The sequence below is a fragment of the Phyllobates terribilis genome, unplaced genomic scaffold (assembly GCF_046119375.1).
Source record: "Phyllobates terribilis strain yellow unplaced genomic scaffold, ASM4611937v1 Scaffold_4__5_contigs__length_816908805, whole genome shotgun sequence".
Lineage (NCBI taxonomy): Eukaryota > Metazoa > Chordata > Amphibia > Anura > Dendrobatidae > Phyllobates > Phyllobates terribilis.
The window spans coordinates 652,810,627-652,837,940 of record NW_027362764.1 but is presented as its reverse complement, the minus strand read 5'-3'; the positions used below and the strand labels follow the sequence as shown (position 1 = coordinate 652,837,940).

Sequence of the window (27,314 nt, the reverse complement as noted above, 5' to 3'; positions counted from 1 at the left end):
GTGGCTGACTAAATACTTTTTTCCCCTCTGTATGTCCAATTTGCCTTTTTTTCTCTGTTTTTTTTTGTGTTGTTTCAATACACCAAAGGAAATAAACATGTGGATGACAAAACATGTGCCATTGCAATAATCTTCTGGGAGAAATGCTTCATTTTCTGAAACAATGGGTGTCAACACTTTCGGCCATGACTGTATGTATATCCAAAAAGTTAACCAACTTGGCTCTACAGTAGCTAGGGGTCACAATGTAACTACTTTCCTTATTTGTCATTTGTAGTATACATTCCTTAACTATACATAGTTATTGGCACCCATAAAGTTTAAGTACATAATGTGGAATATCTCCTGAAAAAAAAAAAATCAAGCGAAACAGTTTTTGTATAGAGCGTTTGTGTTAAATACAAAAGAGCAAATGATAAACAATAATTTAAAACAAAAAACAATGGGAGTGAAAAATAGAAAACCTAAAGCTTGCTGTGACACTGGTATTGGCACACTTTACATTAATTTAGTATGGAAACATATTTTGACTTGCCTGTGGTAAATCACAAAAGAGATTCACCTGTGATTGTCGGTGCCCATGTGACATGAATTAGCCAATGAATGATGACTTCAGTGTTTTAAAAAGCCTCATGGTAGGCCCTGTCCCTTTTTCACAACGGTGAAGACAAAGGAGCTGTCTGAGGAAATCAGAAATGCTATTATTAGCAAACACAAGACTTCCAAAGGGTGTAAGGCCATCTCCAAAGACCTTAGTATCCAAATTGCAACAGTGCACAATGTTATTGAGAAGTTAGCCAAGCATGGAACGGTCAAGAACCTCCCTGGATGTGGGGGAAAGAGGAAAATTGACAAGAGATGTCTTCGAAGGTTGGTGGGAATGGTGGAAAAACACCACATTAAACATCCAAAGACCTGAAGGCCAACCTGGAACAGTCTGGGATCATGGTTTCAATAAGTACCATACACCGCATACTAAACCAAGCAGAGATTTATGGGCAAAGGCCAAGGAAGAAACCATTGCTGAAGAAAATACATAAAAGGAACGACTGATCTTTGCCAAAAAGTACCTTGACATACCAAATTCCTTCTGGGAAAATGTTCTGTGGACAGATGAAACAAAAATAGAGCTTTCTGGCAATGCACAGCAACAGTTTGTTTACAGACAGCGCAATGAAGCTTATAAGGAAAAGAACACCTTACCAAAAGTTAAGCATGGTGGAGGATCCATAATGCTGTGTCTCGTACTGGAGGCCTTGGCCGTATCACAGGAATCATGAAATCAGAGAATTATCAAGAGATATTGGAGCGAAATGGCCTAGCCAGTGTAAGAATCCTTGGTTTAAGTCTATGATCATGATTACTCCAGCAAGACAATGACCCAAAGCACACATCCTAAAGTACACAGGAATGGTTGAAAAAGAAAAAAAATTGACTGTTTTAGAATGGCCAGCAATAAGTCTTAACCGCAATCCCATTGAAAATCTTTGGGGTGAGTTGAAATCTGCCATTGGGAAAAAGAACCCTGCAAACATTCAGAACTTGAATAAACTGCAAAGGAAGAGTGGGAGAAATTCTAGCTGAGAAGTGCAAGAAGCTTATAGATGGCTGCAAGAAACGTTTGGAGGCTGTCAGCAATGTCAAAGGGTGGGCAACCAAGTATTATTTATGGGTGCCTTTATTGATGCAAATGCTGTTTATTCTGTTTCTTCTTTGAAATTGAAACATGGAAGTTGAAAAACAATGTTTTATTGTTGTATTACTTTGGACCACTAATTAAAAACTCCTGAGGATATAACTTTGGTACATTTCCATTTATTTTTGAAGAAATTGTACGGTCTATGAAAAAAATGAAGGGGTGCCAATAATGGTGAGCAGCACTGTAGAACTTGACATTTTTCTCAATAAAATGTGTTTTTGATTACGTACATTATATTTTTTCACTAATGTATAGATTATTGTCAGGTTTTTCTATTCTGTCTTTGTGTCATATGGTATCCCCACACTGTTTTATGTATGTTTTTAAAGGTATTCTACTGCAAATTAATAAAGTATTATTTTTTTATTATAATGCTGACAGGGATCCGCTCTTTTTTCTGGGATGACAGTTTATTCAAAAAGTTGATTATAATGCAATTCTGCGAGATAGGTATGTAGAGATTTGGTGCAATGTAATGCATAGAAATAAAATCAATAGTGAAAAGATAAAGATGCATTATAATCAGACATACCCACAAAATAATAATAGAATGTGTCACCACATCAGCCTCCACCTCAGACCTCAATAGTAACACTTATATGGTATTGTAGGCTTTTTTCTGTGTGCTCTTATCTATATTGGAATTACTTTATGGATTATAGTCTTCTTCCTCTCTTAGTTAATAAAAAGTTGGCACTGATCTAGAGAGGATCCTTCCCACACGGGCTTACAATCTCCGACTGGAATTTCTGACATTCATCAGTGGTTATGAATAAAGTTTTGTAAGATTCCTACAAACTTTAGACATTTGGAAAGAAGTGATGTAGAAAACATTGGCATGCATGTGTTCCAGGTATTGTATTTAAGATTTCAGGCTTTTATGAGATTAATGCAGTTTTAACTTTCAATATTCCAAGAACACACGTGAGCAGCTCTTGTTTCTCACCCACCAGTAGTTGATACTTCATAGTGTATTGGCCCTGGGGAATAGAAGAAGAAGAAAGCATTGTGCTTTACATATGGAATAAACATGTGACTCTAAATTAGTAACATGATGACCATTGTCAGTATACAGGCCTAACTTGCCAAACATGAAAGGTCCAGTTTTGGCAATACCATTTCAATATGAAATCTACAGAAATCAATATGCAGTTTGCTCCATGAAATGCCATACAACATCCAAACTCTATTCAAATAAGTTAACTAAGGCTGAAGAAAGGAAGCGTACATATTGTTCCATAGTTTACATTTATAAGACATGCGTATGAAAAGATTAGATCCCGAAAGTAAAGGGCAGTGAGAAGCAGCAACAAAGAGTCACCACTAGATGTACAGCACAAACCAAAAGTTTGGACACCTTCTCATTTAAAGATTTTTCTGTATTTTCATGACTATGAAAATTGTACATTCACACTGAAGGCATCAAAACTATGAATTAACACATGTGGAATTATATACTTAACAAAAAAGTGTGAAACAGCTGAAAATATGTCTTATATTCTAGGTTCTTCAAAGTAGCCACCTTTTGCTTTGATGACTGCTTTGCACACTCTTGGCATTCTCTTGATGAGCTTCAAGAGGTAGTCACCGGAAATGGTTTTCACTTCACAGGTGTGCCCTGTCAGGTTTAATAAGTGGGATTTCTTGCCTTATAAATGGGGTTGGGACCATCAGTTGTGTTGTGCAGAAGTCTGGTGGATACATGGCTGATAGTCCTACTGAATAGACTGTTAGAATTTGTATTATGGCAAGAAAAAAAGCAGCTAAGTAAAGAAAAACGAGTGGCCATCATTACTTTAAGAAATGAAGGTCAGTCAGTGCAAAAAATTGGGAAAACTTTGAAAGTGTCCCCAAGTGCAGTTGCAAAAACCATCATGCGCTACAAAGAAACTGGCTCACATGAGGACGACCCCAGGAAAGGAAGACCAAGAGTCACCTCTGCTTCTGAGGATAAGTTTATCCGAGCCACCAGCCTCAGAAATCGCAGGTTAACAGCAGCTCAGATTAGAGACCAGGTCAATGCCACACAGAGTTCTAGCAGCAGACACATCTCTTCAACAGCTGTTAAGAGGAGACTTTGTGCAGCAGGCCTTCATGGTAAAAATAGCTGCTAGGAAACCACTGCTAAGGACAGACAACAAGCAGAAGAGACTTGTTTGGGCTAAAGAACACAAGGAATGGACATTAGACCAGTGGAAATCTGTGCTTTGGTCTGATGAGTCCAAATTTGAGATCTTTGGTTCCAACCACCATGTCTTTGTGCAACGCAGAAATGGTGAACGGATGGACTCTACATGCCTAGTTCCCACTGTGAAGTATGGAGGAGGAAGTGTGATGGTGTGGGGGTGCTTTGCTGGTGACGGTTTGCGTTTAGTTGGACCATCATTTATTTTTCAACAGGACAATGACCCCAAACACACCTCCAGGCTGTGTAACGGCTATTTGACCAAGAAGGAGAGTGATGGGGTGCTTCGCCAGATGACCTGGCCTCCACAGTCACCAGACCTGAACCCAATCGAGATGGTTTGGGGTGAGCTGGACCGCAGAGTGAAGGCAAAAGGGCCAACAAGTGCTAAGTATCTCTGGGAACTCCTTCAAGATTGTTGGAAGACCATTTCCGGTGACGACCTCTTGAAGCTCATCACGAGAATGCCAAGAATGTGCAAAGCAGTCATCAAAGCAAAAGGTGGCTACTTTGAAGAACCTAGAATATAAGACATATTTTCAGTTGTTTCACACTTTTTTGTTAAATATATAATTCCACATGTGTTAATTCATAGTTTTGATGCCTTCAGTGCGAATGTACAATTTTCATAGTCATGAAAATACAGAAAAATCTTTAAATGAGAAGGCGTGTCCAAACTTTTGGTCTGTACTGTATATATACAGCGGGCTTTGGGCCTCCTGCTTCTTGCCTCTGCGTAGTAAGTATCTGACCTGCCTGAAGCTAGGCCTAACTTTGTCTCTGTCCTGCGCTGGCTGACCTTGTGGTAGGGCCTTTCCTGGTAGGGCCTCCTGACTGCTGCCTGGCTCCACCTTCCTATTTATCTATCCCTAAAAGCTCCCTCTGGTGGTCTGAGGTGGAAGGTGGATATGTGTGAATGGTTATGAGGGCCTCTTGTGGAGGAATCCATCAATACACCCTTCTAGGATCTGTGATACCAAGCGCAGCTGGGCGTCACATTCCCCCCTAGTTAAGCTCAGCACTACCGGGCCGAAGTACATTTTTATAAAACAATAACAATAGGAAACATGAACAATCTTCTCTTTATGGGAGGCACATTTCTTAAACGTTGCATAACAAAAACATTTAAAACATTTTCAGCAGTTCAATAATGGTGCTCCTTCCGGGAAAGCACCTGTTCATGATAGGCTGGCCCAGCCGGGTCATCAGCCGTAGATGGCGGGGGTTTGCTCTCCTCCCCCACCTTGTGGACATTCAAGGCCATGGGTATGACAGGAGATACGAGTCCTGCTGATGGGGCGGCTGCTCCGGCCTGCTCGGGGCCGAGCTCGGGTTGAACATCAGGGCGGTGAACCGGTGCTCCGGCGCTGTGCTGTTCCTGGGACATTTTGGCGCCCCCCTAGTTAACCGTGGCCTACCTTCTAGTTTTTCTTTCGGCAGGCCGCAGCTCCGCAGGTTATGGTCGTCTTCAGTACCTTGCGTCGCTTGCGTCCTTACAGGACCTGGCGCTTCCTGGTTTGACGTCGAGGCGTGGGGTGTGTCAGAAGCTTCGCGCTCTTTTGCAGGTACGCCCCTCTTCTCGATCTGTGGCCCAACAATGGCGGCAACCTTCACCACAACTTTACGTACACAGGCCTTTAGCCTTGGGGATGTCGCGGCGGTCGGCTCCCGGGCCCGTACCCTGGGGTCACTCTTTAAAAGCGTTAATGTTACTAATTTTTAGAAAGTTTGTGACGCCACTCGTGGCTTCTGGTGAGGATCACCAGCGCTGCGCAGTCCACTGAGGCCGATGATAAGGCAGCTCGATGGTATAGCTCCCCACAGGTGGAGCTAGGCCTCAGGGCAGTGTATGACGTGGAATGTAGGGCAGGCGAGACCGAGCCGGGTCGGAGCAAGAACAGGGACAGACACGATTGTCACTTCAGTACCTTTTACTGATGGAAATTCAGGCACGTCCCGGAGCACTGTAGGGTGAAGGGTGCATGTCAGGATCCTCCCCAATGAGCGGGCTTTGGGCCTCCTGCTTCTTGCCTCTGCGTAGTAAGTTTCTGACCTGCCTGAAGCTAGGCCTAACTTTGTCTCTGTCCTGCGCTGGCTGACCTTGTGGTAGGGCCTTTCCTTGGAGTACACGCTCCTCAGCTTGCAGGGCCTATGTGTCTCCTGGCTCTGTTACGTATTAGCACTTTAGCGATCCTGGGACTTGTAGTTCCCCAGGGATTCCGATTATATCTTACTGGGTAAACTTCGGACCCGGTGTCCGGTAAATTCTTCGGGGTGAGCTAGTTAAGCGCCTCTGCCCCCTATGTACTAACTCTCCACTCGCCTTCGGCATACTCGGGCTCTCAATAGGCTACTCACACTAACGGCAGCTTGCCGCGGTCCACCGATCTTATGGCGCCGGCACACCTAAAGCTCACTTCTCTGAGCTACACTGAGTCCTGATCTGGATAAGCTCCACTGCAGGATAGCAATTGCAGGAGCTGGAACAGGCTTTTGTCCTCTGAGGTAACTCTTCTCAGACTGTACTGGACTCACTGCTAAACCAGAATAACTGACTGCTGCCTGGCTCCACCTCCCTATTTATCTATCCCTAAAAGCTCCCTCTGGTGGTCTGAGGTGGAAGGTGGATATGTGTGAATGGTTATGAGGGCCTCTTGTGGAGGAATCCATCAATACACCCTTCTAGGATCTGTGATACCAAGCGCAGCTGGGCGTCACATTCCCCCCTAGTTAAGCTCAGCACTCCCGGGCTGAAGTACATTTTTATAAAACAATAACAATAGGAAACATGAACAATCTTCCCTTTATGGGAGGCACATTTCTTAAACGTTGCATAACAAAAACATTTAAAACATTTTCAGCAGTTCAATAATGGTGCTCCTTCCGGGGAAGCATCTGTTCATGATAGGCTGGCCCAGCCGGGTCATCAGCCGTAGATGGCGGGGGTTTGCTCTCCTCCCCCACCTTGTGGACATTCAAGGCCATGGGTATGACAGGAGATACGGGTCCTGCTGACGGGGCGGCTGCTCCGGCCTGCTCGGGGCCGAGCTCAGGTTGAACATCAGGGCGGTGAACCGGTGCTCCGGTGCTGTGCTGTTCCTGGGACATTTTGGCGCCCCCCTAGTTAACCGTGGCCTACCTTCTAGTTTTTCTTCCGGCAGGCTGCAGCTCCGCAGGTTATGGTCGTCTTCAGTACCTTGCGTCGCTTGCGTCCTTACAGGACCTGGCGCTTCCTGGTTTGACGTCGAGGCGTGGGGCGTGTCAGAAGCTTCGCGCTCTTTTGCAGGTACGCCCCTAATTTTCCCGCGGTTACGCCCTTCTTCTCGCTCTGTGGCCCAACAATGGCGGCAACCTTCACCACAACTTTACGTACACAGTTCAGAATAAAGGCACACAGTACCCGGTGGCAAAGGGCATAACACTTCGTCGCTGCAGCGGGCACGTGATCCTGTTTGTGACGCCAGGAGAGATGACTAGCCCAGGGGATGGGGATGACTCGGTTACCCGGGCCTTTAGCCTTGGGGATGTCGCGGCGGTCGGCTCCCGGGCCCGTACCCTGGGGTCACTCTTTAAAAGCGTTAATGTTACTAATTTTTAGAAAGTTTGTGACGCCACCCGTGGCTTCTGGTGAGGATCACCAGCGCTGCGCAGTCCACTGAGGCCAATGATAAGGCAGCTCGATGGTATAGCTCCCCACAGGTGGAGCTAGGCCTCAGGGCAGTGTATGACGGGGAATGCAGGGCAGGCGAGACCGAGCCGGGTCGGAGCAAGAACAGGGACAGACACGATTGTCACTTCAGTACCTTTTACTGATGGAAATTCAGGCACGTCCCGGAGCACTGTAGGGTGAAGGGTGCATGTCAGGATCCTCCCCAATGAGCGGGCTTTGGGCCTCCTGCTTCTTGCCTCTGCGTAGTAAGTTTCTGACCTGCCTGAAGCTAGGCCTAACTTAGTCTCTGTCCTGCGCTGGCTGACCTTGTGGTAGGGCCTTTCCTTGGAGTACACGCTCCTCAGCTTGCGGGGCCTATGTGTCTCCTGGCTCTGTTACGTATCAGCACTTTAGCGATCCTGGGACTTGTAGTTCCCCAGGGATTCCGATTATATCTTACTGGGTAAACTTCGGACCCGGTGTCCGGTAAATTCTTCGGGGTGAGCTAGTTAAGCTCCTCTGCCCCCTATGTACTAACTCTCCACTCGCCTTCGGCATACTCGGGCCCTCAATAGGCTACTCACACTAACGGCAGCTTGCCGCGGTTCACCGATCTTATGGCGCCGGCACACCTAAAGCTCACTTCTCTGAGCTACACTGGGTCCTGATCTGGATAAGCTCCACTGTAGGATAGCAATTGCAGGAGCTGGAACAGGCTTTTGTCCTCTGAGGTAACTCTTCTCAGACTGTACTGGACTCACTGCTAAACTAGAATAACTGACTGCTGCCTGGCTCCACCTCCCTATTTATCTATCCCTAACGGGCTCCCTCTGGTGGTCTGAGGTGGAAGGTGGAGATGTGTGAATGGTTATGGGGGCCTCTTGTGGAGGAATCCATCAATATACCCTTCTAGGATCTGTGATACCAAGCGCAGTTGGGAGTCACATATAGCAAAAATCATGAGCTATGAACGCCGGCCATGAGCCAGCGTTCACAGGAGATTCACAATGACAGGCACGGAGATCATGACAACCTGCAATTACGTGACAGGGGCACAGATGGGTAGGAGTTGTGACACACTTCCGGTTGGAGCATGTTAAATCCCGCTGTCAGTGACTGACAGCAGGATTTAACTGGTTCACAGCCATGGGTGGAGCACCGCTCCACCCACAGCTGTCAAAGACACTTGATGACTGATTAAATCAGCCATCAAGTGCGGGAGAAGATGTGGGCTTCGACACTAAGGCAGGAACACGATCCTTGACATAAATATACTTCAAAGGTTGTGAAGGTGTTAAAGGGGATGCTTTACGAAGACAATCCTTATTCATTGTCCAAAAACTGTAACCCCGTGAATGGTCACCAGGTCCTAAATTAAACAAGACCTCTGTTTTGTTTGCCAGAGGGAGCTGTAGTAAAATGTGCCAGCTTCATTAGGAGTGTGCGCCACTTTATGAATTTGGAGCATCTTTTAGCTGCCATACGCCTGGATTGTACTCCAAGTCAACTACAATATACTTTTAGCATAATTTTCCATAAATTATGATAAATTTGTCGGCCGTGCTTGGCCAAGCTCCCTCCCAGCTAAACGTCTCCCACCACTTTTCAAAAACAATGTGAGCTCTGATACATGTCAAAAGTAGCAAACTTTTTGCATAACTGCGAGTTTTGTGGAAGTTTTCCAATATTTAAAAAAGTTTTACGTCTTATTAAATTAGGGTCTTTGTGTGTATAGCCAAACCCCAATATTCATACAGCTGCACCTGAATGAGGTAAATCTACAGAAAAGTCATATCATAGAAGCATACAAGAAAGTTTTATAACTAAATAAAACTAAAAAACACACTGGCGCTTCACACAGGATATAAAAGCTGCTGGTAGTAAGCAGGCTCTGTGTGTATCTGCCTGCACAATGTAATAATAATAATAATAATAATAATAATAATAAAACATTCACAAATACTACCACCCTAAGTACACTCAGAGCTGGTGGCTCTGACTAGATGGATGTAGATAAATACAAAAAAAGGAAAATGAAAGTGCAACCCAAATGGATATCCTACTTCTAACTGCCCCCTCAGTGAGGATACACACATTGATCCTAGCTACAATGAACAATAGCTCTATGAAAAAGAAACAGAGAGGGAAAAGTGGCAGCACTTACTCTGAGAAGTATGAGCCACTTCCGTAGAAATGTGTGTTGATTAGGCAGGCTTTGCAGAATCACAGCCATCAGCTGTTGGTTGTGGCGTGGAAGTCCTCAGCCAGCCAGACCGCGCCCAATAGTTCAGCGCGCTGTTACCATACGTCCAACTGGGTCTGTACTGATGAGCCGGCGGGGTAAAGCGGGAGCGTCCTCCCGAAAACGTGCCTCTTACCCACTCTGTAGCGCTGGTACAAAGGCCGAAAGCTTGGCCGCGTGAGCGCAGAGCTGGTGGCGGCGTGGCACTGTGACGTCACAGCCCAAAGTACGAGATGTACAGGGGGCCACAAAAAAGAACGATGGGTTTCGAAGGACACAGTCCTTCTTCCTCAGGGTGTGGCTCACCTAGACCTCCTGCCTTTAAATAGCACTACCAGCCTGCTGCCAACCAATTAGGACAAACAGGGGGGAAAAAAACATACACGCCTTTAAAAAATACCATATTTAGTGTAGGAGAATATCCAAACAGAAACACATACTTAAAAAGAAAAGAAAGGTCTGCCACTTTTCCCTCTTTGCTTCTTTTCTTAGAGCTATTGTTGATTGTAGCTAGGATCAATGTGTGTATCCTCACTGAGGGGGCAGTTAGAAGTAGGATATCCATTTGGGTTGCACTTTCATTTTCCTTTTTTTGTATTTATCTACATCCATCTAGTCAGAGCCACCAGCTCTGAGTGTACTTAGCGCGGTAGTATTTGTGGTTTTATTAAGTTTTATAACTATTTTTTTCATTTCTGCAGGTTTGCAGCAAATACGGAAATTGAGCCCATAAAAAAACATAAAGGTATAATCTACCCTTCATTATAAGAAATCTCTATACCCAAATGTACAGTAAAGAAGTAATATAACACCACAATACCGGTATAATCTGCAGCCTCTTAAAAGCTTTGCCTTGGTACAGTACAGTCAGGGTCTCTGTGAAGAAATTAACATTTAGAAAAAAAATGTTCAGACAAAAGTAAATATTCCAATATTCATAGCAGATATTTTTAATCTCCTTTACAATTTTATATTCCTATATTGTCTCACCTGTTCATATGATGGATGGAAAATAGCAAGCAAATTGGCTACAATGTAATATTTCGCCATGATGTCCTCTACAGCAGAGGCCACAACCTTCTTATCTCGAGAGGTATAGTCTGCACCGAGACAGTAATGAGTCGCAGTCTAGCTGAAGAAGTCCATGACTGTCCAATATTAAAGTTCTTATGTCAAGTTCCCCCTTATACAGTTCTCATACCCTGGGTGCCCCCTTATAAAAAGTTATCATGCCCTGGGTGCCCCCTTATAAAAAGTTATCATACCCTGAGTTCCCCCTTATAAAATTCTCATACCCTGAGTGCCCCCTTACAAAGTTTCTATACCCTGGGTGCCCCATTATAAAGTTTCCATACCCTGAGTGCCCCATTATAAAGTTTCCATACAATGAGAGCCCCATTATAAAGTTTCCATACCCTGAGTGCCCTATTATAAAGTTTCCATACCCTGAGTGCCCCCTTATAAAGTTCTTATGTCCCGAGTGCCCCCTTCTAAAGGTCTCATACCCTGGGCGCCCAATTATAAAGTTTCTATACCCTGGTGCCCCATTATAAAGTTTCCATACATTTAGTGCCCCATTATGAAGTTTCCATACCTGGAGTGCCCCATTCTAAAGTTCTCATACCCTGAGTGTCCCCTTACACAGTTCTCATACCATGGGTGCTCCATTATAAAGTCCTCATGCCCTTAGTGCCACCTCTTAAAGTTCTCATGCCCTGGGTCCCTCATTATAAAGTTCTCATGCCTTGTGTGCCTGCTTATTAAGTAATTATGGCAAAAGTGACCACTTAAAATGTAATAATACCCAAAGTGCCCTCTTTATAAGGTAATAATAATCTGAACACCACTTATAAAGTAATACTGCCCATTCAGTGCCCCCTTAGCAAGTTATAATGTCCCTCATCACATATTATTGTACATAGTATCCCTTATAAAGTAATAATGAGTAGCCTCCTCGACAAGTAATAATGGCACCCAGCTTTCTGTGTTCAGTGCATAGTATTTATCAATAAATTAACAACAGTGTGTTACCCTATGTCAATGGCGTGTGCCCCTACACCAGTGTTTCCAACCTTTTTTAGCCTTAGTGTCGAAGTTTTATATTAAAATTGAAGAAGAGAAGTTTACTTATTCAGTGTGATGCCTGGGTCCTCATGCAGTTCTTCCAATTCTGCTGCATGTCCCTTCTGTCTCTACCTGGCTATAGGGAGGCGCGGCCAGATCCTGCGGGAACTTACCCTGCTGTGTCCTGCAGGGTTTAACTTACCCAACCTATCACAATGCTGCAGGAGGTTTATTAAGCAGCTCCTCCCCTCACTCCTTGCCTGAACATTGGTTCCTAGTTAGTTTGTCTGCTAGTATCCTGTTTATGCGCTTGTTTGTATTGATTCTCGCTGCTCCAGCAAACGGGGTCCTGAGCTACGCTCAGTGAGTGACAGTACACCGCTCCTGAGTTCAGCGCAGGTCCCTGTTCACTGGAGCGAGTCATTCTCCCCGGCTCCTCAGCGTCAGCGGTCAGAGTATTACAGCGGGGGACACTCATAGGACAGGTGAGTATATGGATTTTATTATTTTATTCTTATTTTTACACAGGGACACTGCAGGAACAGACACTACTACCCTCATCATTGTCCCTACTGGTACTGATCGCAACGCAGGCAGGGAAGCATGATGAGGGCGGCTAACTGTACCGCTGTGTAACGGGTCTGGGAGGCGGAACCTCTGAGCAACTTATACAAGGGGGCGGTCCTTGTAAGGAAGCGGGTGGCGACCAGGGAAGACAGGCAGGTAGTCACAGCAGGTGACCGGGACAGTCTCTGGGTAAACGGACAGGAGGTCACGGCAAGTGACCGGGACAGTCTCTGGGTAAACGGGCAGGAGGTCACAGCAAGTGACCGGGGCAGTCTCTGGGTGAACGGGCAGGAGGTCACGGCAAGTGACCGGGACAGTCTCTGGGTAAAGGGTAGGTACGACCTGTGACGGCGGAGCCTCCAGGTAGGCTAGCAGGCAGATGGCAGATGTGTGCTCCCAGGTGAGCAGGCGAGAGTCTCTGGATAAGCAGGTGGTCACAGCATGTGACGGCGGAGCCTCCAGGTAGGCTAACAGGCAGGTAGCAGATGAGCGCTCCCAGGTGAGCGGGCAAGAGTCTCTGGACTGGCAGGTGGTCACAGCACGTGACGGCGGAGCCTCCAGGTAGGCTAACAGGCAGGTAGCAGATGAGCGCTCCCAGGTGAGCGGGCAAGAGTCTCTGGACTGGCAGGTGGTCACAGAACGTGACCGCGGAGCCTCCAGGTAGGCTAACAGGCAGGTAGCAGATGAGCGCTCCCAGGTGAGCGGGCAAGAGTCTCTGGACTGGCAGGTGGTCACAGCACGTGACGGCGGAGCCTCCAGGTAGGCTAGCAGACAGGTAGCAGGTGAGCGCTCCCAGGTGAGCGGGCAAGCTGGTCCATAGACAGACTGACAGATGTCGGAAGGCAGACCGTCGGACCTCAGGCTAGCAAGCAGGTAAGCGGATAACAGGCAGGAATCAGACAGCAAACTGGCAGGAAACTGGCAGGTAACTGGAAACGGGACCTGAGGGCTGAAGCAGAGTAGTGAACAGTGCAACAACATTGCTCGGGCACCTCCATTTTGGAGGAGGTGCCTTATATATGGTGAAGTCCTCCGGCCATTGGCCGGGGACTCCTTAGGACGGCGCGCGCGGCCCCTTTAAGAGGGGGGGAGCGCGCGCGCGCCCTAAGCACCGTGGCCGGGAAGGAGCGCGCGCTGCCAGCAGTGCGGGAGGAGGACGCCGGGCTCGGAGCGGAGAGGTGAGGGGAACAGCGTCCCTGCCTAGCAGAGGGCAGGGACGCCGACGCTACAGTACCCCCCCCCTTTAGGCCCCCCCTTTTTTAGGCCAGACAGAAATTTAGCAAGGATGAGAGGGGCATGGATGTTCTCCCGGGGCTCCCACGTTCTCTCTTCAGGACCAAACCCCTTCCAATCTACTAGAAAAAAGGTCTTTCCTCTTACCCTTTTTGTGGCCAGAATGTTCTCTACCTCAAACTCGTTTTCAGCGGAAACCGGAGCAGGAGGCGTACCTGTAGACTTGGAAAAAGAGTTAAGTACCACGGGTTTGAGGAGAGATACATGGAAGGAGTTAGGGATCCGCAAGTTGGCCGGGAGTTTCAATTTATAGGCCACCGGGTTGATCTGACTGATGACCTCCAGAGGACCGATGAAACGAGGCACTAACTTATAGGAAAGAATCTTGAGCCGGACATACTTGGACGAGAGCCAGACCTTATCCCCTGGACGGAATTGAGGAGGATCCAGACGTTTTTTGTCAGCATGTCTTTTCATACGCTCGGACGACTGAAGGAGTGCGGACCGGGTACTCTCCCACATGGAGGAAAATTTGTTAACAAGAGATTCCGCAGCTGGATTATCCACCGAGGTGGAGACGGGAAATGGGATCCGAGGATGCTGACCGAAGACTACAAAAAACGGGGATTTGGAGGAAGATTCGCTCTCGTGATTGTTGTAAGAGAATTCGGCCCATGGTAGGAGATCCACCCAGTCAGAATGGTGGGCATTAACGAAGTGCCGGAGGTAACTGGTCAGGATCTGATTGATCCGCTCCACTTGACCATTAGACTGTGGGTGGTAAGCGGAGGAGAAGTCCAGGGTGACGTCTAGCAATTTACAAGTGGCTCTCCAGAAACGTGAGGTGAACTGTACCCCACAATCCGACACGATGTGGAGGGGCAGGCCATGAAGACGGAAGATGTGGCGGATAAAGTCTTTAGCCAGCTCGGGTGCAGACGGGAGGCCTGGCAGGGGAATAAAGTGAGCCATCTTGGAAAAGCGGTCAGCGACCACCCAAATGACCGTACAACCGGCAGAGACGGGGAGATCAGTTATGAAGTCCATAACAATATGCTGCCAGGGGGCAGCAGGCACAGGAAGCGGAAGGAGGCGACCGGCTGGCAGGTGTCTCGGGACTTTGTTGCGGGCGCAGGACACACAGGCAGAAACAAAGTCTATTACGTCCTTGTGCAGGGTAGGCCACCAGTAGTGCCGGGTAATAAGCTGGAGGGTCTTTTTCTGACCGGCGTGGCCAGCTAGTTTAGACGAATGGCCCCAGTGTAGGATCTTCTCCCGATCAGGTACTGAAACGAACGTCTTACCGGGAGGGAGACGATTTAGATTCACGGGAGCCACCTGCATTACTCTGGCGGGATCGATGATATGTTTAGGTTCTTCCTCGAGATCGGACACCAGAAAGGATTGGGACAAGGCGTCTGCTTTGATGTTTTTGTCAGCCGGGCGAAAATGAAGAACAAAATCAAAGCGAGCAAAAAACAAGGACCACCGGGCTTGGCGCGGGTTAAGTCTCTGGGCATGCTGGAGGTAAGCCAAGTTCTTGTGGTCAGTGTAAATTATTACCGGGTGAAGAGCCCCCTCGAGTAGGTAACGCCACTCCTCCAAAGCCAGCTTGATGGCCAATAACTCTCGGTCTCCTATGGAATAGTTGCGCTCAGAAGAGGAGAAGAGTTTGGAGAAGAAGCCACAAGTTACCATTCTCCCGGAAGACGATTTTTGGGTAAGTACCGCTCCGGCTCCAGAGGAGGAGGCGTCAACTTCCAGGAAGAACTGCTTGTTGCCGTCCGGGCGATGCAGCACCGGGGCGGAAGAGAAGGCCTGTTTTAAGGAAAGAAAGGCCTCCTCTGCTTCGCGCGGCCACTCTCTGGGATTAGTGCCCTTACGGGTGAGCGCGGAAATTGGGGCAGTCCTGGAAGAGAAGTGCGGTATGAAGAGGCGGTAGTAGTTGGCGAAGCCCAGGAACCGCTGAATAGCCTTCAACCCCTCCGGTCGAGGCCATTTCTCGATGGCAGACAGTTTCTCTGGATCCATTCGGAGGCCGGTCTGAGAAATAATGTAGCCCAAAAACGGAAGCGAGGTCTGCTCAAAGAGGCACTTCTCATATTTAGCAAAGAGGTGATTCTGCCTGAGCCTGAGCAGGACCTGACGAACATCCCTCCGGTGAGTCTGGAGATCCGGAGAGAAGACCAAGATGTCGTCCAGGTACACCACTACGCAGGAGTAGAGAAGGTCCCGGAAGATGTCATTGACCAACTCTTGAAAGACGGCTGGAGCATTACAGAGACCAAAGGGCATTACCAGATATTCATAGTGGCCGTCCCGGGTGTTGAATGCAGTCTTCCATTCATCCCCCTGACGGATACGGACCAGGTTGTACGCCCCACGGAGGTCCAGTTTGGTGAAGATTCTAGCCCCCCTCAGACGATCAAATAACTCCGAAATGAGCGGAAGGGGGTACTTATTCTTCACCGTGATCTGGTTAAGGCCTCTATAGTCTAAACAGGGACGGAGAGAGCCGTCCTTCTTTTTAACGAAAAAGAAGCCTGCTCCCGCCGGGGAGGTAGATTTCCGGATGAATCCCCGGGCCAGATTCTCCTCAATATATTCGGACATCGACCGGGTCTCAGCAGCGGACAATGGGTAAATACGCCCACGGGGAGGCGTAGTACCGGGTAACAGGTCGATAGGACAGTCGTATGGTCTATGAGGGGGTAATGTCTCTGCCTCCTTTTTATTAAAGACATCAGCAAATGACCAATAAGGAATCGGAAGTCCAGGTAGATTAGTTGGGGTAGGAGAAGGACGGACGGGATGAACGGGAACCAAACAAGTCTTATGGCAGTCCTGTCCCCAACGAAGGACTTCTCCGGTCTTCCAGTCAAGCACGGGTGCATGTTTCTGGAGCCAAGGTAGGCCTAGTAAGAGGGCGTGAGAGAGTCCAGGCAGAACATGAAAAGAGATGCTCTCAGAATGCAGCATTCCCACCTGCAGAGTAATGGATTCGGTGATGAGTTGGATGGGACGTGGTAAGAGGCCCCCATCCACGGCAGCGACAGATAGGGGTACAGCCAGAGGTTTGGTGGGAATGCGGTGTTTTTCTACCAGGGACTGTGAAATAAGATTCCCGGCTGCTCCAGAGTCAAGTTGGGCTAGTTCGAAAAAACGGTTCTCCCTGCAGATAATTGAGACTGACAGCAGCAGAGATGGAGAGGATTTATTCTTGTCTAGGTCGACCTCTCTGAGCGAACCTAGACACAGGCGTTTCCCGACCTCTCCGGGCAGGTACGGATCCGGTGCTCCTTGCTGCCACAGTAGAAGCAGCTCCCCTCGGCACGGCGTAAGTCCTGACGGGTTTTGACCATCTTGGTCTGGTCGACCTGCATAGGCTCAGGAGAGTGTACCTGGGGAGAAACGGAGGGAGTGACGGGTTTCTGGAAGGTAGGAGCTAGACGTGGAAACCTCCTCTCACGGGTGACCTCTTTGGCACGCTCCTGGAACCGTAGGTCAATCCGGGTGGCAAGAGTTATTAAGTCATCGAGAGTGGTAGGAATGTCCCGACCGGCGAGTTCATCTTTAATACAGCCGGACAGACCCTCCCAGAAGACAGACACCAGAGCGTCGTTATCCCAGGCCAGCTCCGAGGCAAGGGTACGGAACCGTATGGCATATTGGCCCACGGTGAGACTTCCCTGGCGGAGGCGTAGCAGAGACGACGCGGATGAGGTCTTCCGTCCGGGTTCGTCGAAGACTTTCCGGAAAGCCGTGAGAAAGGCAGGCAAGTCGGACACCAGGGGTCTCCTCTCTCCCATAGAGGATTTAGCCAAGCCAGTGCCTCCCCCGTGAGATGGGACATGATGAAGGCTACTTTGGCCCGGTCGGAGTTAAACTGGTGGGACAGGAGTTCAAAGTGCAGGGTGCACTGGTTTATGAAGCCCCGAGCCAGAGCAGAGTCGCCTCCGAAGCGAGGAGGTGCAGAAAGCCGGGGTCCGGAGCAGGATACCATGGTATTGGTGGGCAGCGGAGCTGCCGGGTTGCGAGTCAAGACACTAGCGGTGGTTGCTGGTGGAGCAGTCAGAGTGTCCAGGCGAGAATTGACATTCCGCAGGTGACTCAGGATGGACTCCTGTTGGGACCTCTGACGGGACAGTTCATGACAAAGGTCCGAGAGCGAGGGAGCTTGGGTGCCACCGGGTTCCATGGCCCGAGCAAACTGTAACGGGTCTGGGAGGCGGAACCTCTGAGCAACTTATACAAGGGGGCGGTCCTTGTAAGGAAGCGGGTGGCGACCAGGGAAGACAGGCAGGTAGTCACAGCAGGTGACCGGGACAGTCTCTGGGTAAACGGGCAGGAGGTCACGGCAAGTGACCGGGACAGTCTCTGGGTAAACGGGCAGGAGGTCACAGCAAGTGACCGGGGCAGTCTCTGGGTGAACGGGCAGGAGGTCACGGCAAGTGACCGGGACAGTCTCTGGGTAAAGGGTAGGTACGACCTGTGACTGCTGAGCCTCCAGGTAGGCTAGCAGGCAGATGGCAGATGTGTGCTCCCAGGTGAGCAGGCGAGAGTCTCTGGATAAGCAGGTGGTCACAGCATGTGACGGCGGAGCCTCCAGGTAGGCTAACAGGCAGGTAGCAGATGAGCGCTCCCAGGTGAGCGGGCAAGAGTCTCTGGACTGGCAGGTGGTCACAGCACGTGACGGCGGAGCCTCCAGGTAGGCTAACAGGCAGGTAGCAGATGAGCGCTCCCAGGTGAGCTGGCAAGAGTCTCTGGACTGGCAGGTGGTCACAGCACGTGACGGCGGAGCCTCCAGGTAGGCTAACAGGCAGGTAGCAGATGAGCGCTCCCAGGTGAGCGGGCAAGAGTCTCTGGACTGGCAGGTGGTCACAGCACGTGACGGCGGAGCCTCCAGGTAGGCTAGCAGACAGGTAGCAGGTGAGCGCTCCCAGGTGAGCGGGCAAGCTGTTCCATAGACAGACTGACAGATGTTGGAAGGCAGACCGTCGGACCTCAGGCTAGCAAGCAGGTAAGCGGATAACAGGCAGGAATCAGACAGCAAACTGGCAGGAAGCTGGCAGGTAACTGGCAGGTAACTGGAAACGGGACCTGAAGGCTGAAGCAGAGTAGTGAACAGTGCAACAACATTGCTCGGGCACCTCCATTTTGGAGGAGGTGCCTTATATATGGTGAAGTCCTCCGGCCATTGGCCGGGGACTCCTTAGGACGGCGCGCGCGGCCCCTTTAAGAGGGGGGGAGCGCACGCGTGCGCGCCCTAAGCACCGTGGCCGGGAAGGAGCGCGCGCTGCCTGCAGAGCGGGAGGAGGACGCCGGGCTCGGAGCGGAGAGGTGAGGGGAACAGCGTCCCTGCCTAGCAGAGGGCAGGGACGCCGACGCTACACGCTGATTCCCAGGCACCGGTACGTGTGCTCCTGATGCGGCACTCGGTTACCACACGTGTGACACACACGGATATCTCCGATACCGGAAAATATACGGATGTGTGAAACCGACCTAAAAGGCAAAAACCTGGTGACCAGCTCCCTTTAAAGCTATTTACGTGACAATTAACCCTGTATCGAGCGGTAAATAGTGTTTTTGAACATGACGATTCCATCTTGAAATATGGAGGCAATTTACATTAGCGATGCTGCAGGAAGCTATCAGTGGCCTACTGTCTAACTCTCTGTGATCATGATGTGTTGTTTTTTTTTCTTCAGCCGGCATTTATTTAATCCAGCGATGCGCCTTTCCTGAGAAGTGCCAACATCACCCTGGTTGGGAAACGCTGCTCTAACAAGGCAGCACTGATTGGAAAATGACAAAAAGTTCTGTGAAGAACGTCCTTCTTGGAAGAACTGTGAAGATTTCTTTCCAAAGTTAATTCAATACTTTTATAAGTCGTGTCTAATCAGTGTAGGCTTCTGGTTTTGGGCCTGGGGCTTCCTTGCTGTTTTGGGTGTCCCGTGTTCCCCAGAATACTCATCTTCCTGCCCTTTCCACAGGCCTCTGTAGTTTTGCTTCTGCTTAGAGCAGGCCCACTGACCCAACAGCATCAGAGTGTATGGTGACACATCGCTAAATGGTAGACGCAAGAGAGGTAACAGATCAGCCTTCACTTGGTGGGAAGAGTCTCAGGTGCCAGTATTCTGTACCTATGGCCTCCTGAAATATATATCTGGTACTGATCATCAGCGTTACTTGCACTACTCAGTGGAGATGTAGCATATGATTACATGTGTATTGTGTAGGAACACAAGCAATTTCCATACAGTTACCTCTTACCTCCTTTGAGAACTCCACAGAAATCAAATTCATCGTCAGCTCCAGTACACAACTCAGCTTTGGTAACTGAGACCGTCACAGCTTCCTTCCAAACCTCCATCGTAAAGTATAAGCGGTCAATGTTCTTCCCTGCACCACAATTAAGGTATATTACTATTATATATTAAAGTGTACCTGGGAACTGATTCATGCTGCACAAAACGCGGGCGGCCTGAGTCAGAGCCTGGATGCACCATTATAGCCCAGTATATAAACCTGGGCGTTTCAGAGAAAAATGTGATTTAAAAATTTGTCCGGAGACCATAGCAAGAGACGAGACTAGTCCGGCTGGCTGGCTTTTCCCAGAGCCACCACAGAAGATTTACAGGTCTATCCCTATGTAGATACAGGGGAGAGATGTATCAATCACCAGGGCCGGCAAATGCTCGACTAGTCTCGTCTCTCGCTATGTTGCTGGCCAAATCTTTTAACTATTTGCCTGGTTTCTGTATCCTAGCCCCAGTATTGACAAGCCCATGAGGGAAGTAAGGATAGACTGGCAAGGAACCAGGCAAATATTGCTATAGGAGAACCAGGAGGTTGCCAAGGTGGGGCTAATGTTTTTTCCAAAATCCCCATTATTTGGAATGGATTCACCACTGTGGATTTTCCTGCAGATCTGTTGAATTTCTGATATGAGAAGGAAATGGAGAAATATGGTGATGTGATCTGAGAACAAAAAGGGACATATGAACACGCCGCAGACTATAATAAGTAGGCGTCTTATCAGTGAAGACATGGACAGAATGTGTACATTAAACAGACGTATGAATGGATCCTTACTGTTTGCCTAGTCTCACAAATGACTAGTAAGCCAAGCAATGTGGCTACACACAGAGATAGGGGAAGAATAACTAGAGGGTACAACTTGTAGAACTCATACTTGTGAAATAAGATAGAACATGTATCAAATGACGCCTAAATATAAATCCTACATAATTATAGGTTATAAAACAATCGGTCTGATCAGCAAACTTTTCTGTAGAAAGGTGAGCTGTAGCATCACGTGTAGCTGTTAGAGGCAGCCATGGTGCAGAATGTCATTACTAGCCATGGCACTGCTCCATATATCCCAGCATTGGGAACAGTTAAGATAAATGAATAATAATATTCTTATTCTTCTTATTAATAATAATAATAATAATAATAATAATATACAGTATATGGAAAGATTCTGATTCAACAGCAAATACTGGACATACTTGGAATTAGTGTCAGAGAAATATTCACATGTGCGTGCCGGCTCAGCTCACAACCTCCTAGATAAATCACTGGTGGGAAACTGTCATCTGCGGGAGAAAGAAACAGACATTGTATTATGTCACTGTTTAATTTTCTTTTTTGCACCAAGTACATAAAGACATATCTGGAGCTAAATAAAATACATTCAATAGATTTGTGTATCTGGGGTCTTTAGAGTTAAAAAAAAAAACAATAATAATAATAATGATAATAATAATAGTAATCCCCATGTGCCCCCTTCCTTCAGGATTGTAAATATTCTGATAATCCATTTATAATATTCTACAAGGGCTGATTCCTGCCCACAAAACAAGCGCCAATCAACTATAAAGACAATATAAATTTATTGGCGCTCTTCTATTGCCCCATGCATCTACAAAATTGTACAGCCTACATGTTGTCAGCAGCAGATCGCCCCGTGTAGACGACTGAATGGGCCACATAAACAATTCGGTCAGCCGGAGAACGATCATTTTGCTCATCTGTCAGCTGGTTTATCTGCCGGCAAGTTTACGTTTGCTGATTATCAGCTTATATAAATGGGCCTTTTGGATTTGTTCACATTAGTACAATTGGCAATATTGGGCACAGATGTACACAAGCCTTAGTTGCAACTACTTCTTCTAGACTTCAGAATGGCTAGTAAGACAAGCAATGCGACTATACAAAAAAGTAGGGGAAGCATCAAAGCATATCAGGAACACATGGGGCCCAATTCAAACCTTTTACTCCAGAATTCTAGAGTAAAAACCCTTGAAAATTCATAAAATTCTGGCACAACTTGAGGCTGAACTAAAATTTTGCGACCATTTCCATTCTTATGTCATTTTCGCCCATCTACAACAGAGTGGGTAGAGCTGGGGTATACAAAGGCTTGGCAAACCCCATTTGTCAAATTCATGAAATGCGCCTCTTAATAAATCAGCAGTGTCAGACTCCTGTACACCCGCTCATCAAGACCGACTTGAAAAACTCTGGACTTGATGAATCAGGGCCTTAGTCTGCCAGATGTGCCAACCTTGAAAAGACTTGTATTGATTGCCATCCATATAGTGTGACAAATTAGGGCATATGAATGTCATAGAGCAGGGATGTCAAACTCAGAACACACAGAGCGCCAAAATGAAAAACTTGAACAAAGTCGCGGGTCAACCAGTATACAGACTAATGGGCCCCACATAGCCCTCCATACAGAATAATGGGCCCCACATAGCCCTCCATACAGAATAATGGGCCCCACATAGCTCTCCATACCGAATAATGAGCCTCGCATAGCCCTCCATAGAGAATAATTGGCCCCACATAGTCCTCCATACAGAATAATGGGCCTCATATAGCCCTCCATACAGAATAATGGACCCCACATAGCCCTCCATACAGAATAATGGGCTCCACATAGCCCTCCATACAGAATAATAAGCCCCACATAGCATTCCATACAGAATAATGGGCTCCACATAGTCCCCCATACAGAATAATGGGCCCCACATAGCCCTTCATACAGAATAATGGGCCCCACATAGCCCTGCATAGAGAATAATGGGCCCCACATAGCCCTTCATACAGAATAATGGGCCCCACATAGCCCTCCATACAGAATAATGGGCCCCACATAGCCCTCCATACAGAATAATGGGCCCCACATAGCACTCCATACAGAATAATGGGCTCCACATAGTCCTCCATACAGAATAATGGCCCCACATAGTCCTCTATACAGAATAATGGACTCCATATAGTCCTCCATACAGAATAATGGGCTCCACATAGCCCTCCATACAGAATAATGGGCCCCACATATCCCTCCTTACAGAATAATGGGCCCCACATAGCCCTCCATACAGAATAATGGGCCCCACATAGCCCTCCATACAGAATAATGGGCTCCACATAGCACTCCATACAGAATAATGGGCCCCACATAGCCCTCCATACAGAATAATGGGCTCCACATAGCCCTCCATACAGAATAATGGGCCCCACATAGCCCTCCATACAGAATAATGGGCCCCACATAGCCCTGCATAGAGAATAATGAGCCCCACATAGCCCTTCATATAGAATAATGGGCCCCACATAGCCCTCCATACAGAATAATGGGCCCCATATAGCCCTCCATACAGAATAATGGGCCCCACATAGCCCTTCATACAGAATAATGGGCCCCACAAAGCCCTCCATACAGAATAATGGGCCCCACATAGCACTCCATACAGAATAATGGGCTCCACATAGTCCTCCATACAGAATAATGGCCCCACATAGTCCTCTATACAGAATAATGGACTCCATATAGACCTCCATACAGAATAATGGGCTCCACATAGCCCTCCATACAGAATAATGGGCCCACATAGCCCTCCATACAGAATAATGGGCCCCACATAGCCCTCCATACAGAATAATGGGCTCCACATAGCACTCCATACAGAATAATGGGCTCCACATAGCCCTCCATACAGAATAATGGGCTCCACATAGCCCTCCATACAGAATAATGGGCCCCACATAGCCCTCCATACAGAATAATGGGCCCCACATAGCCCTCCATAGAGAATAATGGGCCCCACACAGCCCTGCATAGAGAATAATGGACCCCACATAGACCTTCATACAGAATAATGGACCCCACATAGCCCTCCATACAGAATAATGGGCCCCACATAGCACTCCATACAGAATAATGGACCCCACATAGTCCTCCATACAGAATAATGACTCCACATAGGGTTGGTGGTTCTGGTGTCATGGGTCAAATAAAACCACCCTGCGGGCCAGATTTGGCTCACGGGCCAGAGTTTGACATGTGTGTCATAGAGGGAATTCATTGCTTGGGACTCTCATACTAAAAAGAGTGCATGCCACATGACCTTCATTTGAAGTGGGTTTGCCAACTATGTATACATTTCTGGGCAGTCTGTGTAAATCGGTGAGCTCTCGTATTTTTATTATATAGCAATATTCAGTCATTAGACACTGATAACTATGCAACTCACGTAAAAACTTACGTGCGTTGCATAGTTAAAACGTAATCCATCTTAAAAAGACATTTTTAAACCAAGGCTACCACCCCACCTCCATTGATGATCAGATCATTAGAGCCACAAGGATCACTAGAAGTCAATTACTTCAGTACAGAGAAAAAGAGTAAAATAATCGTGTACCTCAGGTGGTGACCTACAACCCACAGCTTGAGGTACTGAGAAAAACTGCTAAAAATCTTGACCACATCCTACACAAGGATGACCGGCTATAAACAATATTCAAAGACCCTCCCTTGCTATGCTGCAGGCAACCTCCAAATTTAAAAAAACATCATGATCCGAAGTTCAATACCCTCAGAATCACTAAGAGGAACTTTTCCTTGCAATGTGAAGAGCTTCAAAACCTGCATTCAAATAGAGACCAAAGACAGAATACAGATTCCCAACACATAGCAGGACTATAAGATTCCCGGGACATTCACATGTTCCTCTTCCAAAGTGGTGTACTTAATTCTGTGCACTATTTGTCCTATTGGGGGTCTCTATGTGGGAGAAACAGGACAGAAATTGAGAGCAAGGATGAGGTCTCATCGCCACAAGATTACAGATAAAAAAAAAACATGCACCGTTGGCCAAACATTTCAGTGGCCAGGACACAACATCAGCAATATGAAAGTTGTCATATTAAAAGGCAACTTTAAATCACAAAAACATCAAAGGGTTTGGGAATATAAACTGATTGGGGTCTTTGACACCCTTCACACAGGAATAAATCTGTCAGGAGGATTTAGGTCTCACTACAAAATCTGAGGAATCTGCTTCAGAGACAGTGAGGGCACCAGGCCTCTGATCTTACATGGATATTGGGACCATAAAACTTTCACACCACTAATCTAATCCAATTAAGGATTCACTCTCTAAACTCAGTTTGTTTGTTTATTTAAATGTCATTTTATTATGCCATGCCTCTAAAATTTTTGTGCATATATTTGTGTTTCTTCATATACAGTTATATGAAAAAGTTTGGGCACCCCTATTAATCTTAAGCTTAATGTTTTATAAAAATTGGTGTTTTTGCAACAGATATTTCAGTTTGATATATGTAATAACTGTTGGACACAGTAATGTTTCTGCCTTGAAATGAGGTTTATTGTACTAACAGAAAATGTGCAATCTTCATTCAAACAAAATTTGACAGGTGCATAAGTATGGGCACCCTTATCATTTTCTTGTTTTAAATACTCCTACCTACTTTTTACTGACTTACTAAAGTACTTTTTTTGGTTTTGTAACCTCATTGAGCTTTGAACTTCATAGCCAGGTGTATGCAATCATGAGAAAAGCTACTTAAAGTGGCCACTTGCAAGTTGTTCTCCTGTTTGAATCTCCTCTGAAGAGTGGCATCATGGGCTCCTCAAAACAACTGTCAAATGATCTGAAAACAAAGATTATTCAACATAGTTGTTCAGGGGAAGGAAACAAAAAGCTGTCTCAGAGATTTAACCTGTCAGTTTCCACTGTGAGGAACATAGTAAGGAAATGGAAGAACACAGGGACAGTTCTTGTTAAGGCCAGAAGTGGCAGGCCAAGAAAAACATCAGAAAGGCAGAGAAGAAGAATGGTGAGATCAGTCAAGGACAATCCTCAGACCACCTCCAGAGAGCTGCAGCATCAACTTGCTGCAAATGGTGTCACTGTGCATCGGTCAACTATACAACGCACTTTGCACAAGGAGAAGCTGTATGGGAGAGTGATGCGAAAGAAGCCGTTTCTGCAAGCACGCGACAAACAGAGTCGGCTGAGGTATGCAAAAGCACATTTGGAGAAGCCAATTTCTTTTTGGAAGAAGGTCCTGTGGACTGATGAAACCAAGATTGAGTTGTTTGGTCATACAAAAAGGCGTTATGCATGGTGACAAAAAAACACAGCATTCCAAGAAAAACACTTGCTACCCACAGTAAAATTTGGTGGAGGTTCCATCATGCTTTGGGGCTGTGTGGCCAATGCCGGCACCGGGAATCTTGTTAAAGTTGAGGGACGCATGGATTCCACTCAGTATAAGCAGATTCTTGACAATAATGTTCAAGAATCAGTGATAAAGTTGAAGTTACGCAGGGGATGGATCTTTCAGCAAGACAATGATCCAAAACACCGCTCCAAATCTACTCAGGCATTCATGCAGAGGACCAATTACAATGTTCTGAAATGGCCATCCCAGTCCCCAGACCTGAATATCATTGAACATCTGTGGGATAATTTGAAGAGGGCTGTCCATGCTCGGCGACCATCAAACTTAACTGAACTGGAATTGTTTTGTAAAGAGGAATGGTCAAAAATACCTTCATCCAGGATCCAGGAACTCATTGAAAGCTACAGGAAGCGACTAGAGGCTGTTATTTTTGCAAAAGGAGGATCTACTAAATATTAATGTCACTTTTCTGGTGAGGTGCCCATACTTATGCACCTGTCAAATTTAGTTTGAATGCAGATTGCACATTTTCTGTTAGTACAATAAACCTCATTTCAAGGCAGAAACATTACTGTGTCCAATAGTTATTACATATATCAAACTGAAATAGCTGTTGCAAAAACACCAATTTTTATAAAACAATAAGCTTAAGATTAATAGGGGTGCCCAAACTTTTTCATATGACTGTATTTTGTTATACCATGCCTGAGGAAGAGATCTAAGCTGTCTCGAAAGCTTGTTTTGTAACATCATTTATCTTAGTTTTGTTAGCCATTAAAAGGTATCATAACTACAAGATTGCTCTCAGTGGGAAAAACAATTTTTTTTCAAATGGCTAACACGGTACCAAACCCCTTTTTTCCTTTAACTTTCCAAAAGGTGAATGCTGGGAGAAGTCATTGTTGGGCGGTCCGCTCAAATTCTAGGGGTGGAGAGAAGCTCAGTACTATGCAATCATAAAGAGCATAGACTGGACATTGTTACTCACCACACATCTCGTAATACGCTTCCACCTTTGGGGTATCACACAGAACATATTTTGTGCTGCTCTCTACAGTCCCAAATCCAAGAAGGAGCAGCAGAAAGTTAAACATCTCCAGAGTCATAAGATCGTACAAAAGTGACATTCAATATATTATTTGATCTAAACACGAAAGTGTGACTA

The 27,314-nt window shown here is 46.8% G+C and overlaps 1 protein-coding gene across 1 annotated transcript; it reads right to left on the bottom strand.

Annotated features, from left to right (window-relative positions):
- On the bottom strand, window positions 1-27,314 carry LY96 (lymphocyte antigen 96). The gene is made up of 5 exons (XM_073676749.1): window positions 27,138-27,314; window positions 21,157-21,243; window positions 19,916-20,044; window positions 10,596-10,651; window positions 1-2,679 (listed from the first exon to the last, which is right to left on the bottom strand). Exons 1-5 carry the CDS (start codon window positions 27,274-27,276, stop codon window positions 2,578-2,580), a joined length of 513 nt encoding a protein of 170 aa, XP_073532850.1. The 5' UTR covers window positions 27,277-27,314; the 3' UTR covers window positions 1-2,577.